Raw genomic sequence first — 16,326 nt, 5'->3', positions numbered from 1 at the left:
GAAGCAAGCCCATTGACGGCTTAGCGGAATAGCGCTATTAGCGGCTTTTAGCGGCTTTTAGCGGCTTATCGGCTTAGCGGATAAGCAGATAAGCGGCTTAGAAAAGGGGGTGGGGAGGAAAAAAACCCCGCAGGAACTCGCAAGACATTTTCGTCTTGCGAAGCCCATAGGAAATTCGTTTTGTGAAGCACCTCCAAAACGGAAAACCCTTTCGTGTAGCGGGTTTTTCGTCTTGCAAGGCATTCGTCTTGCGGGGCACCGCTGTATTTCTGCATTGCCTCATGACATTCTCCCGTAATTGCCATTTTCCCACAATTTCTGCTCCGTTGGTCTGGAGTTTCTCTGAACCGGGTTAACTCTGAAAAGGAGACTGGTGTGAGGAAATAATCATAATCATAATCATAATATTGATACAGTGGAACTTCAGTTCTTTGGTTGTCAAGCGTAATCCATTCCGGAAGACCGTTCAACTTCCGAAACGTTCGGCAACTGAGGCGCAATGGGCTGCCGGCAAGTTCAATGGGGGAAACTGAGAAACATGCCTCAGAAGTTGTTTGACTTCTGAGGCACGTTTGAAAACTGAAGCAATTACTTCCGGGTTTTCGGCGTTCGGGTTCCGAATCATTCGGCTTCCGATATGCTAGAATGTCATGAAGTGTTGACTATCCTACACCCTGGGTAGGCAAACTAAGGCCTGGGGGCCGGATCTGGTCCAGTCACCTTCTAAATCTGGCCCCCGGACAGTCCAGGAATCAGCTTGTTTTTACATGAGTAGAATGTGTCCTTTTATTTAAAAGGCATCTCTGGCTTATTTGTGGGGCCTGTCTGGTGTTTATACATGGGTAATAATAATAATCTTTATTGCGGTCCAATGACCCATAACATGGATTTGGAATAAAATACAGATTCATACAGACAACCCCCCCCCCCGGGAAGGAAATTTACATGAGTAGAATGTATGCTTTTATTTAAAATGCATCTCTGGGTTTTTGTGGGGCATAGGAATTTGTTCATTTTTAAAAAAAAAAATATAGTCCGGCTCCCCACAAGGTCTGAGGGACAGTGGACAGGCCCCCTGCTGGAAAAGTTTGCCGACCCCTGGCGTGGGTGAACCCTATTTTAGTCGCGTTGTGTATATACCGTATTTTTTGCTCTATAAGACTCACTTTTTCCCTCCTAAAAAGTAAGGGGAAATGTGTGTGCGTCTTATGGAGCGAATGCAGGCTGCGCAGCTATCCCAGAAGCCAGAACAGCAAGAGGGATTGCTGCTTTCACTGCGCAGCGATCCTTCTTGCTGTTCTGGCTTCTGAGATTCAGAATATTTTTTTTCTTGTTTACCTTCTCCAAAAACTAGGTGCGTCTCATGGTCTGGTGCATCTTATAGAGCGAAAAATACAGTACGGTGGTGCCCCGCAAGACGAATGCCTCGCAAGACGGAAAACCCGCTAGACGAAAGGGTTTTCCGTTTTGGAGGCACTTTGCAAAACGAATTTCCCTATGGGCTTGTTTCGCAAGACGAAATGTCTTGCGAGTTTTTCCGACTTTTTTCCCCCTTCCCCCCCTTTTTTCTAAGCCGCTAAGCCGCTTATCTGCTTATCCGCTAAGCTGATAAGCCGCTAAAAGCCGCTAAGCCGCTAATAGCGCTAATCCGCTAAGCCGTCAATGGGCTTGCTTCGCAAGACGAAAAAACTGCTAAACGAAGAGAATCGCGGAACGGATTCTTTTTGTCTTGCGAGGCACCACTGTATATTGAAGCTCTGCACTGCTTGGAGCGAGCAGCTTATAAATTGGCTAAAGAACCAAATAACCAGGCTGTCTCTCCTTCCCTCAGCACTTCATTGGCGTGACCATCCTTGCCATGGTGCCAGAACTCCCAGAGATCGTCAATGGGATCCAGTTTGCCCTGCAGAACAATCTCAGCCTGAGGTGGGTCCGCGGAAGCCTAGCCTAGAGGGTTCCCCAAGAAATATTCCTTAAATATGCCCTCCTCCTCCTCTTTAGACCGGGGTGCAGGTCGCAGCGGATGTGAAGAAGGAAAACCCATTTTTTTCAGCCCAATATATATATACATCTCAAAACAGTTTGCAGCAATAAAAGAATGCAACAAAGAACATTTAAAAGGTTAAAAACAGACACCCATTTTCAGCTGAAACTACAACTCACTGGGCAGAAAACTCGGAGGCTGGCAGTAGAGGGCGCTAAAGCCAGTGGCACCATCTATGTCAGGCGTAGGCAAACTTGGCCCTCCAGATGTTTTTGGGACTACAGTTCCCATCATCCCTGACCACTGGTCCTGTTAGCTAAGGATGATGGGAGTTGTAGTCCCAAAACATCTGGAGGGCCGAGGTTGCCTATGCCTGAATTAGCCATTTTGGGAAGGATGTAATTGTCTTGAGTCATCTCCCAGTGGAGCGGGAAAGCTTTCGGGAGGCATTTAAAAGCTGAATTTCCAGTGGCATAGAGTTCCACAGGACTGTTCCGATGACATCAGTTTTCCGTTGTCGAACGAGCTTTTGCCAACTTGGAGGGTTGGGGTTGACCAGCAACACACCTGCAGATGATCTCATCGACCAAGCTAGGATAGTATAAGGGTTCAGGTGATCTCTGAGGTACCCTGGAACCGTGTGCGGATTCTGCGATGTAAACATGACCCCTCCTGCGTTGTGGCAGGTGCCCTTGCCATCCTGTCAGAGAGGGACCTTTGGAACTCTATGCTACAGAAGGCGATTTCTAACCGGGTAGTGGGAAACAGCAAGGCGGTTGGGGTCCTTATGTATCCGGGGAGGGGATTTTTGACAACTGCATTCACCTCCCCTCCTGTCTCTTTCTCTCTTCCAGCATTGAGATTGGGAACTGCATCGCGGTTCAGGTCTGCATGCTGCAAATACCCATCCTGGTGCTTTTCACAGTCTTCTATGTAAGTCATGGGCTCCCCAACCTCCTTGTATTGTCATATCATGGTGTTGAAAGAGACCCCCAAGCAGGGCCGGATTTAGGTTAATAATAATAATAATAATAATAATAATAATAATTTATTATTTATACCCCTCCCATTAAAAATACATTAAATGATGAGGCCCTCAGCTACTGAAGGCAATGGGGCCCTTTCTATGTCCAGCTGTCCTTTGTCAACAACAAACTGTCACTGTTTTTTTGTGTTGAATATATGCTGTATGGTACTTTATGGACCTCGTAGGTATCTAAAGCCATTTGCACGTGTTGCCACGCAACCAGTCCATGCAGAATGTAGGCACCCTGTATATAGAAATGAGCAAACCAGGGCCTTCTAAGCACTGGCCCCAGCCTGGTGGAACACTCTGCCTCATGAGACCAGGGCCCTGCAGGATCTGATTTCTTTCCGCAGGGCCTGTAAGACAGAGCTGTTCCGCCTAGCCTTTGGCTTGGAGCCAATTTGATTCCCTCCCCCTCTTTCTTTTTTCCTTTCTCCTTCTGTGATGGAACTCCTATTTGGGGACTTCCCTGGCTTTTTTCTGGCCCACGTAGGACCAGTCTGGATAGTTGGCCTGGGTGAAGACTTGACGTTTTCATCCCCAAAAAGTTTTTGATTGAGTTTCCACTGAAATGAGGCTGCATTTTAATGTTTTAATGTTGTATTTTAATTTTGTTTTTAAGCTGTATTTCAAATCAATTGTTTTTATATTTGGTGTTAGCTGCCCTGAGCCCAGTCTTGGCTGGGGAGGACGGGGTATAAATAAAACTTCTTATTCTTATTCTTATTCTTATTCTTTCCAGCCCACGGACTTCATCCTGGTCTTCAGTGACCTTCATGTTTATGCAAGCATGTTCAGCGTGGTCTTGATGAATTACATCTTTATGGATGGCAAGTGTGACTACTTCCAAGGTAAAGGTGGCTTACAAGCTGCAAGTTCCAGTCCTGCCTGCTGGGGCGGGGGGGGGGGCTACTCGGACCCAGAAGACCACTGCCTCTGAGCTAAGTTGGGCTGCGTACTTGCTGTAACCTTTAAAGGACATTCAAAATGTAATCTCCACGCCACCCGTCTCCAGGTGCTGGGAATCGTAGATTTAAGCAATCTTAAGGGTATGTTCAGGGGACGCAGGTGGCGCTGTGGGTTAAAGCCTCAGCGCCTAGGGCTTGCCGATCGAAAGGTCGGCGGTTCGAATCCCTGCGGCGGGGTGCGCTCCCGCTGCTCGGTCCCAGCGCCTGCCAACCTAGCAGTTCGAAAGCACCTCCGGGTGCAAGTAGATAAATAGGGACCGCTTACCAGCGGGAAGGTAAACGGCGTTTCCGTGTGCGGCTCTGGCTCGCCAGAGCAGCGATGTCACGCTGGCCACGTGACCCGGAAGTGTCTCCGGACAGCACTGGCCCCCGGCCTCTTAAGTGAGATGGGCGCACAACCCCAGAGTCTGTCAAGACTGGCCCGTACGGGCAGGGGTACCTTTACCTTTACCTTTAAGGGTATGTTCAGAAGGGACGCGGGTGGCGCTGTGGGTTGAACCACAGAGCCTAGGGCTTGCCAATCAGAAGGTCAGCAGTTTGAATCCCCGTGATGGGGTGAGCTCCCATTGCTCAGTCCCAGCTTCTGCCAACCTAGCAGTTGAGTGCAAGTAGATAAGTAGGTACTGCTCTGGCGGGAAGGTAAACAGCGTTTCCTTGTGCTGCTCTGGTTCACCAGAAGTGGCTTAGTCCTGTTGGCCACATGACCCGGAAGCTGTACACCGGCTCCCTCAGCCATTAAAGCGAGATGAGCGCCTCAACCCCAGAGTCGGCCACGACTGGACCTTTTACCTTTAAGGGTATGTTCACATCAGCAGCTTAAAACGCAGCAAAGTCATTTCAGGTTTTTCACCATCTGAGTGCGAAGTTTGTCCCCTCCCAAGGGATGCCTTCGCCAATGCACAGGACCTTTTGGGTTTCCTCTGGCCATGAACCTGTCATCTGCGCAGGTGTGCTCATCTGCGCATGCACAGCGGCCGTCTCAAATGTTCACACAGTACAAAGTGAATAAGGCTTAAGTTTTCTAGTTGGATTGAAGCTGGGGTTGGTTTTTTTGGGCGGGTGGAATCATCCAACAGCAGGATTTGTTCAGAAACGGCACGATCAGTATAGATTGTGGGTCGTGCATCGTGTGTGCGGCTTTAAAAAATAATCTAGCAGTGGGAGCACACTGGATGCAGAATAAACCTTGTTGAATTTATGGCCTGCCCTTTATCAGCAGATCCTAAGTTACAAGAAAGTGCAATCCAGAATTAAAAGGAGTTAAAACCATCTTTGGCTACATAATTGGCTTATAGAAAATACCTTGGTTTTCGAACAGCTTAGTTCTCGAACATTTTGGCTCCCGAATGCCACAAACGCGGAAGTGAGTGTTCTGGTTTGCGAACTGTTTTTGGAAGCCAAACATCCAACAGGGCTTCGGATTGGCTGCAGGAGCTCCCTTCAGCCAGTCAGAAGCCACGCTTTGGCTTCCAAATATTTTGGAAGTCGAATGGATTCCGTTTGACTTCCGAGGGAAGGCTGTAGAATAGCTGGATGAGTGAGTACTTTGAACAAGTTACGACATTTAGCTGGCAGAGAATCAGAAGTCGTTTTTATCTTTTTCTAATTTTCTCTCTTTTTGGATTGGATTTTAAAAATATGTACTTTTTTCTGGTGTGTGATAAAAAAATTCATACCGTATTTTTCACTCTATAGGACGCACTTTTTCCCCTCCAAAAATGAAGGGGAAATGTGTGTGCATCCTATGGAGCGAATGCAGGCTTTCGCTGAAGCCTGGAGAGCGAGAGGGGTCGGTGCACACCGACCCCTCTCGCTCTCCAGGCTTCAGGAAGCTATCCACAAGCCTTGGGAGCCCGGCGGGAGAATAGCAGCCTGCAGCCTGAAGCTGTTTTAGCTTCGGGATGGCTGCGCAAAGCCTCAAGCCTTTAGAGTGCAGCTGTGCTCCAAAGGCTTCAGGGATCTTTGAGGCTGGCAGTGGGGGAAAGCAGCGCTTCCCCCCACCGCCAGCCCCACAAGCTCGGGGGGGGGGCAGCGGCAAGGCTGCATGCAGCCTTTGCACTGTCCCCTGACCTGCTCTTGAACGCACCTTGAACGCACCTTGTTTTAGAGGGGGAGAAGAAAAAATTTTTTCCCCTGTTCTACCCCTCCTATGGTCCGGTGCGTCCTATAGAGCGAAAAATACGGTACAGTGGTGCCTCGCAAGACGAAAAGAATCCGTTCCGCGAGTCTCTTCGTCTAGCGGTTTTATCGTCTTGCAAAGCAAGCCCATTAGCAGCTTAGCGGATTAGCGCTATTAGCGTTTTAGTGGCTTTTAGCGGCTTAGCGGATAAGCGGCTTAGAAAAAGGGGGGGAAAGGGGGGGAAAGTCAGAAAAACTCGCAAGACATTTTCGTCTTGCGAAGCAAGCCCATAGGGAAATTCGTCTTGCGAAGCACCTCCTTTCGTCTAGCGGGTTTTTCGTCTTGCGAGGCATTCGTCTTGCGGGGCACCACTGTACTTTGCCTTGGGTATGGACTTTGGTAAGTATCAGCAAAGGAAAAAAAGTAAAAAAAAAAACCCCAAGGTGAGCAAAGTTTATCTACCGGTGAAAGTTTATCTACCGGTGAATCTACCGGCCTTCAAATCGCCAAGAAAAGATGTCTCATGCAAACGATGACTTGGACCCCCCAATCTTTCCATGCTGACCTGCTCTCTCCCCCCGTAGGCACCGTGCTGGTGATGGTTTACTTCATCCTCCTCGCAGTGTACTTCTTTGCTCCTTCTCCCGCTGGATGCTGATTCCTCGCACCGCGCTGGACCCCATCCTCCCGCCGCGGAATGTGCCTTTCGCTCAGGGACTTTAAAAACCGCCGCCACTACCAAGGAAGGTTTCCTGCTGCATCTTGTCAAGGTTTTGGTGGTGGGAAGCCTCTCTCAGATTCCTGCCAGCTTCAAAGCTTGTTCCCCGACACGTTGGGTGTTTTTAAATTGAAGAGGCTGAACTGGGAACGGCAGAAGGATGTTGTTGGAAGTTGGATGGACGGGAGCAAGCGAGCCAACTCCTTGCTCCTTTCCACGCTCCCAAAAACTGTCCGAGATTCCCGACAGCTCCGATGTCTGCTGTTTTCTCGAAGGCTCTCGCTGTGTTCGTGACTTTCTGGGGTTCTGTTTGCTCAAAACAGCTAGCTACCTCATGTCCCGGTGGCGGTGGTCGAGGTGGTGATGGCAGGGTGCTCCCAAGCAAAACTGCCTCTGGCCTTGACTCCAAGCACAATAAAAGATGCCTCTTCTGAATACGTCTCCCACTTGGCCCTTGAACTTCTTTTCAGTAGCTCTGAGTCGCCGTCTTATCTCAATAGGGAGGCTGTGTGGTCATGAAATACCGTATTTTTCGCTCCATAAGACGCACTTTTTTCCTCCTAAAAAGTAAGGGGAAATGTCTGTGTGTCTTATGGAGCGAATGCGTGGTCCCTGGAGCCAAATTGCCCAGGGGCGAAAAGCAGATTGTGCTTTCTTTTCTTTTTTTGAAAGAGGGAAGGGGGTGTTGAAACAAAGCTGCTGAGCAGCTGATCGGCAAGCGATCGGGAGGGGGATAAGGGACTCTAGTGATAAAGGAGGCTGCCTGGGAGGGAGGAGGTAAAGACAGCGAACTTGCAAGGAGAGGAGACAGAAATACTAAAACAAGCAATGAGGAGAGAAATTAGAAGGCGGAGCAAAAATTTGCTCCAGCTAAGGAAAAGACACTAAGGCAAACAAGAGGGAAGGGAGTGTTGAAAGGAAGCAGCTGATCGGCAAGTGATTGGGAGGGAGATAAGGGACGCAATATAGAAGGCTGCCTGGGAGGGGGGAGGTAAAAGCTCATGGATCCTCAGCATTTTTGCATTGGGTCACCCCAAATTCTCCATCAGATCACATAGCATGTCCATGGCTACAGCCGGCCCCCCAAAAACACACATCCACTGTTTTGTGGGGCCGCAATGGCGCAAACACGTGGTTACAAAGCACAGATCCACATGGATCCTCAGGATTTTTGCATTGGGCTACCCCAAACTCACCGTCAAATCACATGTCTGTGGCCACAGCATGAACCACAAAAATCATACATCCACTGTTTCGTTCAGAATATTTTTTTCTTGTTTTCCTCCTCTAAAAACTAGGTATGTCTTATGGTCAGGTGCGTCTTTTGGAGCGAAAAGGTCTTATGATACCTTTTCCCCCCTTGGCTGGTCCACCCAACCTCTGAGAGAGGGGAAAAGTTGTGGTGTGGTGTGGTGTGTGTTTTTTTTTTGGGGGGGGGGGGCGTTTTGTGAATGATCATGAAAGTCTAGTGCAGTTTCCCAAACTTAATACAGGACCATCAGAAACAACCACTGGGCAGCCGCTTTGTTCATCAATCTCGTCCGCCGTTACTTGACATTGGCTTGCAGGATTTCGGACATTTGCAGCCCTAACTGCATATGAGTTTGTTTTTTACCATATTGGCCTGAATATAAGCCACACTTCTTTTTTCCAAATTCCAACCATGAGAAGTTATAAGTGCGGCTTAAATTTACAACCTTACAAAAATTGGCTTTTACAGTATCACTGCTGAAACAGACATACAGTAAAATGGAACGGGTATGAGTGCCTGCAGAATTTTAAGGGAGCGGCTTATATTCGGGTGTGGTCTCCCACCCCCCTTGAATTTTAAAGGTGCGGGTTATGTGTGGGTGCAGCTTATATTCGGGCCAATACGGTATTTAATAATAATAATAATAATAATAATTTATTATTTGTACCCCGCCCATCTGGCTGGGTTTCCCCAGCCACTCTGGGCGGCTTCCAACAGAGATGAAAAATACACTAAAATATCACATATTAAAAACTTCCCTGAACAGGGCTGCCTTCAGATGTTTTCTGAATGTCAGGTAGTTGTCCATCGCCTTGACATCCGATGGGAGGGCATTCCACAGGGCGGGCGCCACCACCGAGAAGGCCCTCTGCCTGGTTCCCTGTAGCTTTGCTTCTCGCAGGGAGGGAACCGCCAGAAGGCCCTCGGAGCTGGACCTCAGTGTCCGGGCAGACCGATGGGGGAGGAGACGCTCCTTCAGATATACTGGACCGAGGCCATTTAGGGCTTTAAAGGTCAGCACCAACACTTTGAATTGTGCTCGGAAACATACTGGGAGCCAATGTAGGTTTTTCAAGACCGGTGTTATATGGTCTCGGCGGCCGCTCCCAGTCACCAGTCTAGCTGCCGCATTCTGGATTAGTTGTAGTTTCCGGGTCACCTTCAAAGGTAGCCCCACGTAGAGCGCATTGCAGTAGTCCAAGCGGGAGATAACCAGAGCATGTACCACTCTGGCGAGACAGTCTGCAGGCAGATAGGGTCTCAGCCTACGTACCAGATGGAGCTGGTAAACAGCTGCCCTGGATACAGATTTGACCTGTGCCTCCATGGACAGCTGTGAGTCCAAAATGACTCCCAGGCTGCGCACCTGGTCCTTCAGGGGCACAGTTACCCCATTCAGGACCAGGGAATCCTCCACACCTGCCCGCCTCCTGTCCCCCAAAAACAGTACTTCTGTCTTGTCAGGATTCAACCTCAATCTGTTAGCCGCCATCCATCCTCCAACCGCCTCCAGGCACTCACACAGGACCTTCACCGCCTTCACTGGTTCTGATTTAAAAGAGAGGTAGAGCTGGGTATCATCTGCATACTGATGAACACCCAGCCCAAACCTCCTGATGATCCCTCCCAGCGGCTGCATGTAGATGTTGAAAAGCATGGGGGAGAGGACAGAACCCTGAGGCACCCCACAAGTGAGAGCCCAGGGGTCTGAACACTCATCCCCCACCACCACTTTCTGAACACGGCCCAGGAGGAAGGAGCGGAACCACTGTATGACAGTGCCCCCAGCTCCCAGCCCCTCAAGACGGTCCAGAAGGATGTCATGGTCGATGGTATCAAACGCCGCTGAGAGATCCAGCAGAACTAGGAAACAGCTCTCACCTTTGTCCCTAGCCCGCCGGAGGTCATCAACCAGTGCGACCAAGGCAGTTTCAGTCCCATGATGAGGCCTGAATCCCGACTGGAAGGGATCCAAATGGTCCGCTTCTTCCAGGCGTGCCTGGAGTTGTTCAGCAACCACTCGCTCAATCACCTTGCCCAAGAATGGAAGGTTTGAGACTGGGCGATAATTGGCCATCGTGGCCGCATCTAGAGATGGTTTTTTAAGAAGCGGTTTAATAACCGCCTCTTTCAGCGGGTCTGGGAAGGCTCCCTCACGGAGGGAAGCATTCACCACCCCACGAAGCCCATCGCCCAGTCCTTCCCGGCTAGCTTTTATAAGCCAGGATGGGCAAGGATCCAGGAGACAGGTGGTTGACTTCACTCGTCCGAGCAGCCTGTCCACATCCTCGGAGGTAACAGCTTGGAATTGATCCCACACAACTTGACCAGACAGGACTCTAGCACTCTCCCGCCCCGGCCCTGCTCCCACGGTGGAGTCTACTTCTTCCCGAATCTGAGCGATTTTATCTGCAAAAAAATTTGCAAAATCATTGCAGGAGAACATGTGGCCCGTACTGGGCCCCGATGTTACAGGTGGTTCCGCTAAATTGTGAACCACCTGAAAGAGTCTCCTGCTGCTGTTTTCTGCAGATGCAATAGAGGCGGTGAAGAAAGTCTTCTTCGCCGTCGCTATCGCCACTTGGTAGGCTCGACGTTGAGCTCTAACCTGTGTCCGGTCAGATTCAGAATGGGTTATCCGCCACCGGCGCTCTAGCCGTCTCAACGATTGTTTCATTGCCCTCAGATCCGTGGAAAACCACGGGGCTCTCCGGGCTCCATGCAATCGGAGAGGGCGCTTCGGAGCCAAACAGTCAATAGCCCTGGTTAATTCCGCATTCCAGCGGGCCACCAGGGAATCGGCTGAAAGGCCATCAACATGGGATAAAGCATCCCCTACCACTCTCTGGAAACCATTTGGATCCATTAAGTGGCGGGGGCGGACCATCCGAATCGGTCCCACCTCCCTGCAGAGGGGATGGGTCGCAGAGAAGTCCAGTTGCACCAGGAAGTGATCTGACCATGGCACTTCTTTCGTTTCACTTTTACTTAGTGTCAGATCACCAACATCCGTAGAGGTAAACACCAGGTCCAAGGCATGTCCGCGGCTATGGGTTGGGCCAGACTTATTCAGGGACAGCCCCATGGAGGCCATGCTTTCCACGAAGTCCCGAGCGGCCCCTTGTAAGGTCGTGTCGGCATGGATGTTAAAATCCCCTAGGACGACCAAGCTAGGTGTCTCCAGGAGAACATCCGCCACGACCTGAAGCAGCTCGGGCAGGGAATCCTTGGTGCAGCGGGGAGGTCGGTACACCAAAAGGAATCCTGTACTGCCCCTATTGCCCAACTTCCAGAACATGCACTCAGAAAACTGGGTCTTCCCAATAGGACGCCTGGTGCAAACTAATGACTTCCTAAAAATCACTGCAACCCCCCCTCCCCGCCCACATGACCTGGGTTGCTGTGCGTAAGAGAAACCTGGTGGACAAGCAGCGGCAAGGACAGGCCCATCTGCTTCATCCAACCAAGTCTCTGTTACACATGCCAGGTCAAGTCCTCCATCCATGATCAAGTCATGGATGGCAGTGGTCTTATGAATCATTGACCTGGCATTGCACAGCAACACTTTCAGGTCATGTGGGTATCCCTTGCTGATTCTAGTATTCATCCGGTCAGGACCAGACCCGGAGGCAGGGATAGTCCTCAGACAACGACTAAACCTGCCTCCTCTGTAATGACATGGTCTGGTCTTAGCGTAACTCCTCCTCCTACCCGTGATCACTGAGATCGGTTGTCCCAGTGCATCCCCCCCTGTGGAACATGCCCCAGCCATTTTGTGGGCTGGGGCCCACTCCCCGGCAGCCCTGACCCCTCCCCTTAAGAACAAAATAACCCCTTTAAAAAACAACAACAAAAAAGCAACAACACAAATAAAACAATACAAACAAAAAACAATAAAAATTATAAAAATTACAAAAACATAAAATCAAACAAATTCCCAGGCCCAATAAACATCCACCCCACCCCACCCCACCCCACATACAAAAAATTCAAAATAAAATTTTTTAAAACATTTTAAAAGCACTCTGCACCCCTCCAGCAGTAACAGCAACTGTCCTAGTGAGGCCCGTCAGGCCCCGCCCCAGGCCAGATGGTGAGTGGCAGGAAGGAGCAGGGCCCTCAGACACTCACACAGGAGAGTCCTCCTGGGCAGCGGAGTGCAGCAGTCCATGTGAGGCTTCAGGCCCCACCCCAGGCCAGATGGTGAGTGGCAGGAAGGAGCAGGGCCCTCAGACACTCACATACAGGAGAGTCCTCCTGGGCAGCAGAGCGCAGCAGTCCCTGTGAGGCTTCAGGCCCCGCCCCAGGCCAGATGGTGAGTGGCAAGAAGGAGCAGGGCCCTCAGACACCCACACAGGAGAGTCCTCCTGGGCAGCAGAGTCCAGCAGTCCTTATGAGGCTTCAGGCCCCGCCCCAGGCCAGATGGTGAGTGGCAGGAAGGAGCAGGGCCCTCAGACACTCACATACAGGAGAGTCCTCCTGGGCAGCAGAGCGCAGCAGTCCCTGTGAGGCTTCAGGCCCCGCCCCAGGCCAGATGGTGAGTGGCAAGAAGGAGCAGGGCCCTCAGACACCCACACAGGAGAGTCCTCCTGGGCAGCAGAGTCCAGCAGTCCTTATGAGGCTTCAGGCCCCGCCCCAGGCCAGATGGTGAGTGGCAGGAAGGAGCAGGGCCCTCAGACACTCACAGGAGAGTCCTCCTGGGCAGCAGAGCGCAGCAGTCCCTGTGAGGCTTCAGGCCCCGCCCCAGGCCAGATGGTGAGTGGCAAGAAGGAGCAGGGCCCTCAGACACCCACACAGGAGAGTCCTCCTGGGCAGCAGAGTCCAGCAGTCCTTATGAGGCTTCAGGCCCCGCCCCAGGCCAGATGGTGAGTGGCAGGAAGGAGCAGGGCCCTCAGACACTCACAGGAGAGTCCTCCTGGGCAGCAGAGCGCAGCAGTCCCTGTGAGGCTTCAGGCCCCGCCCCAGGCCAGATGGTGAGTGGCAAGAAGGAGCAGGGCCCTCAGACACCCACACAGGAGAGTCCTCCTGGGCAGCAGAGTCCAGCAGTCCTTATGAGGCTTCAGGCCCCGCCCCAGGCCAGATGGTGAGTGGCAGGAAGGAGCAGGGCCCTCAGACACTCACAGGAGAGTCCTCCTGGGCAGCAGAGCGCAGCAGTCCCTGTGAGGCTTCAGGCCCCGCCCCAGGCCAGATGGTGAGTGGCAAGAAGGAGCAGGGCCCTCAGACACCCACACAGGAGAGTCCTCCTGGGCAGCAGAGTCCAGCAGTCCTTATGAGGCTTCAGGCCCCGCCCCAGGCCAGATGGTGAGTGGCAGGAAGGAGCAGGGCCCTCAGACACTCACAGGAGAGTCCTCCTGGGCAGCAGAGCGCAGCAGTCCCTGTGAGGCTTCAGGCCCCGCCCCAGGCCAGATGGTGAGTGGCAAGAAGGAGCAGGGCCCTCAGACACCCACACAGGAGAGTCCTCCTGGGCAGCAGAGTCCAGCAGTCCTTATGAGGCTTCAGGCCCCGCCCCAGGCCAGATGGTGAGTGGCAGGAAGGAGCAGGGCCCTCAGACACTCACAGGAGAGTCCTCCTGGGCAGCAGAGCGCAGCAGTCCCTGTGAGGCTTCAGGCCCCGCCCCAGGCCAGATGGTGAGTGGCAAGAAGGAGCAGGGCCCTCGAAATTTGTTTTATTTATATTTGTTTGTTTATTTATATTTGTTTTATTTATATTTGTTTGTTTATTTATATTTTTTATTTAAATTTGTTTTATTTATATCCCTCTTTCCTCCCCAAGGAGCCCAATGTAGCAAACGGATATGCAATATAACAACAGAAAAGAAAGCGAAAACATTTTGAAATGGATTAAAGCATTCTAGAAGCTGTTAAAAGAGCATTATCCCATTCAGTGATCTCAGGGTTGCCAGGAAATGTATTTTTCAGAGACGCAATGGCCTGGGCTAAACAGGAATGTGTTCAAACTCCTCCTAAATGTTAGTAATGATCGAGACAGGCATGCTTCTCTGGATCTGAATGACTGGCTTACGTTACTTGTTAGCGGCTCCCAATGGGTGGTTCGTGGACCACCTGGGGGTCTGCGTAACCCACCCAGGAGGTCTGTGACACATACTCATCAGCTGTCCCAGACTTCACATTTCGGGGGGCTGTGCTCCCACAAAGGTCACATGACTGGTGTCGGAGTGCGGCGCTGAAGATGTGCACCCCATTTTTGTGCTGGGACAAGTTGGAGGGTACGGTGGCACCGTTCGCAAGACGAAAACTGCCACAGAGGTCTCAATGTTCTCAAAAGTAGGGGACCTACGGCTTGGCTTTTGAAAAATGGGGGGTCCACAGTACTTAAGAGCATATATTCATCAGAATTTCACCTGTGGGTCCTGCCAGGAAGGTAAGACAGTAAAATAAAATAAAAAACCTTTTCCCTGCCACTGGGTTAGACTTCCTCTAGCTAGGGTTTCTCTCTCTCTCTGCACCTGAGGAAGTACAGATTGAAAGCCATGCTGCTTCTCAGCTGAGCTTGCATCCTGCATGTCTAAATGACGCCAGAACACAGCCATTTGATAGAGGCAGTAGAGTGACAGGAAAACTTCCTGCCCCTTAGGGCAGGAAGAAGGGGGTTCCACACTTGAATACTCCAGCATAAAGAACACAAACAGCAAAGCAAAGGTATGTGCTATTTGCCTTGATCACAGAGGACTATTCAAACATGTCAGGCAGGGTTTGGAAAACCAGTGGCTATCCAGACATTGCTGGAACCAATCTCTCATAAATCCTAGTCAAGACAAAATAAAAAAATTCCTTCCAGTAGCACCTTAAAGACCAACTAAGTTAGTTCTAGGTATGAGCTTTCGTGTGCATGCACACTTCTTCAGATACAGTGAAACAGAAGACACCAGACCCTTCTATATAGTGAGAAGGTGGGGAGGGGTATTACTTAGAAGGGTGGTGGGAATGGGTGATAGGCAGATAGCTGGGATGAGCCTGTTGACGACTCTGTTGACGACTCTCAGGAACCATCATAAATCCTAGGCAGCATGATCATGAATGATGGAACCGTTATCCAGCTGTTACGCTGTTTTGTTTTCATTATTTACTTGCTTTTGCCCTGTATTTTATTCTCTGAACCACCCTGAGATCTTATGATGGGAGGACAGTACAGTGGTACCTCGCAAGACGAAATTAATCCGTTCCGTGAGTCTCTTCGTATAGCGGTTTTTTCGTCTTGCGAAGCAAGCCCATTGACAGCTTAGCGGATTAGCGCTATTAGCGGTTTAGCGGCTTTTAGCGGCTTCTCAGCTTAGCGGATCAGCTGATAAGCGGCTTAGCGGCTTAGAAAAAGGGGGGGGGGGAACCCGCAGGAACTCGCAAGACATTTTCGTCTTGCGAAGCAAGCCCATAGGGAAATTCGTTTTGCGAAGCACCTCCAAAACGGAAAACCCTTTCGTCTAGCGGGTTTTCCGTCTTGCGAGGCGTTCGTCTTGCGGGGCACCACTGTATATAAATTTAATAAATAGATAACAGAGCCCCACGCCACTCAGGAACGCATGGTACGGGCATGATTATGTTGCTTCCATGAACCAGGCCTCAGGTGTGTTTCAAGAAGAGGCAATGCATGGCACAGGAGGGGTGAATGACTTCAGATACAGAAGACTGGAAGGCAGAGGGACATGAGATTATGGACTGAGCTCATCTGCTTTACAAACCATGGCTTAGTGCCACATGCTCAAGGACCACACCAGCTCAAAGACCCCTTGCATTCCACAATCCAGGACTTGACAATCCTGGTCAAGCAGGGAGCCAGTCTGTCTCAGTGTCCCAACAGCCAAGAATGGCTTACATCTGCTAACCTAGAAAACCATGGTTTGGTGGGAATGGCAAACCATGGTCCCGGCTACTCAAATGTTGAAACACAATGAAAGCTTGTTGCTAAATCAGAATTGGAAATCCTGGATCATGAGGAGGGGTAACAGGGAATGAGATCCATGGTTCGATGCTACATGGGAATACTGTACAGCAGGGATCGACAACCTGCGGCCCACAGAGGCCGTTTAACCGGCCCACGAGCCACCCCAGAACTGACGCCCGCTTGGCGAGTCCCGGCACGCTGCACTAAACTGGCGCAGCATGGCATGGGGACTCGCTTTTGCAGTGCCGGAAATCGTGTCTGCGCATGCACGGATGCTGGAAATTGTGTCTGCGCAGACGCCGGAAATTTCAGCAGCACACGCAATCCAGCCCACGGAGGAATCTCTGCGGGACCGATCC

The 16,326-nt window shown here is 50.9% G+C and overlaps 1 protein-coding gene across 1 annotated transcript in view; it reads left to right on the top strand.

The window, feature by feature from the left end:
* Positions 1 to 7,251, top strand: part of LOC307224977 (uncharacterized protein) — a 60,124-nt gene extending 52,873 nt beyond the window's left edge. The window contains exons 17-20 of the mRNA XM_079992464.1: positions 1,832 to 1,926; positions 2,839 to 2,917; positions 3,754 to 3,862; positions 6,683 to 7,251. Of these exons, the coding sequence (XP_079848590.1) occupies positions 1,832 to 1,926; positions 2,839 to 2,917; positions 3,754 to 3,862; positions 6,683 to 6,756 (357 nt within the window). The 3' untranslated portion in view covers positions 6,757 to 7,251. The remainder of the gene's footprint in view (positions 1 to 1,831; positions 1,927 to 2,838; positions 2,918 to 3,753; positions 3,863 to 6,682) is intronic.
* The last annotated feature ends 9,075 nt before the right edge of the window (positions 7,252 to 16,326 follow it).

The sequence above is a fragment of the Podarcis cretensis genome (assembly GCF_951804945.1).
Source record: "Podarcis cretensis genome assembly, chromosome: 10".
NCBI classification, from domain to species: Eukaryota; Metazoa; Chordata; class Lepidosauria; order Squamata; family Lacertidae; genus Podarcis; species Podarcis cretensis.
The sequence above is the reverse complement of the archived record's forward strand: the minus strand, read 5'-3'. Positions and strand labels throughout refer to the sequence as shown.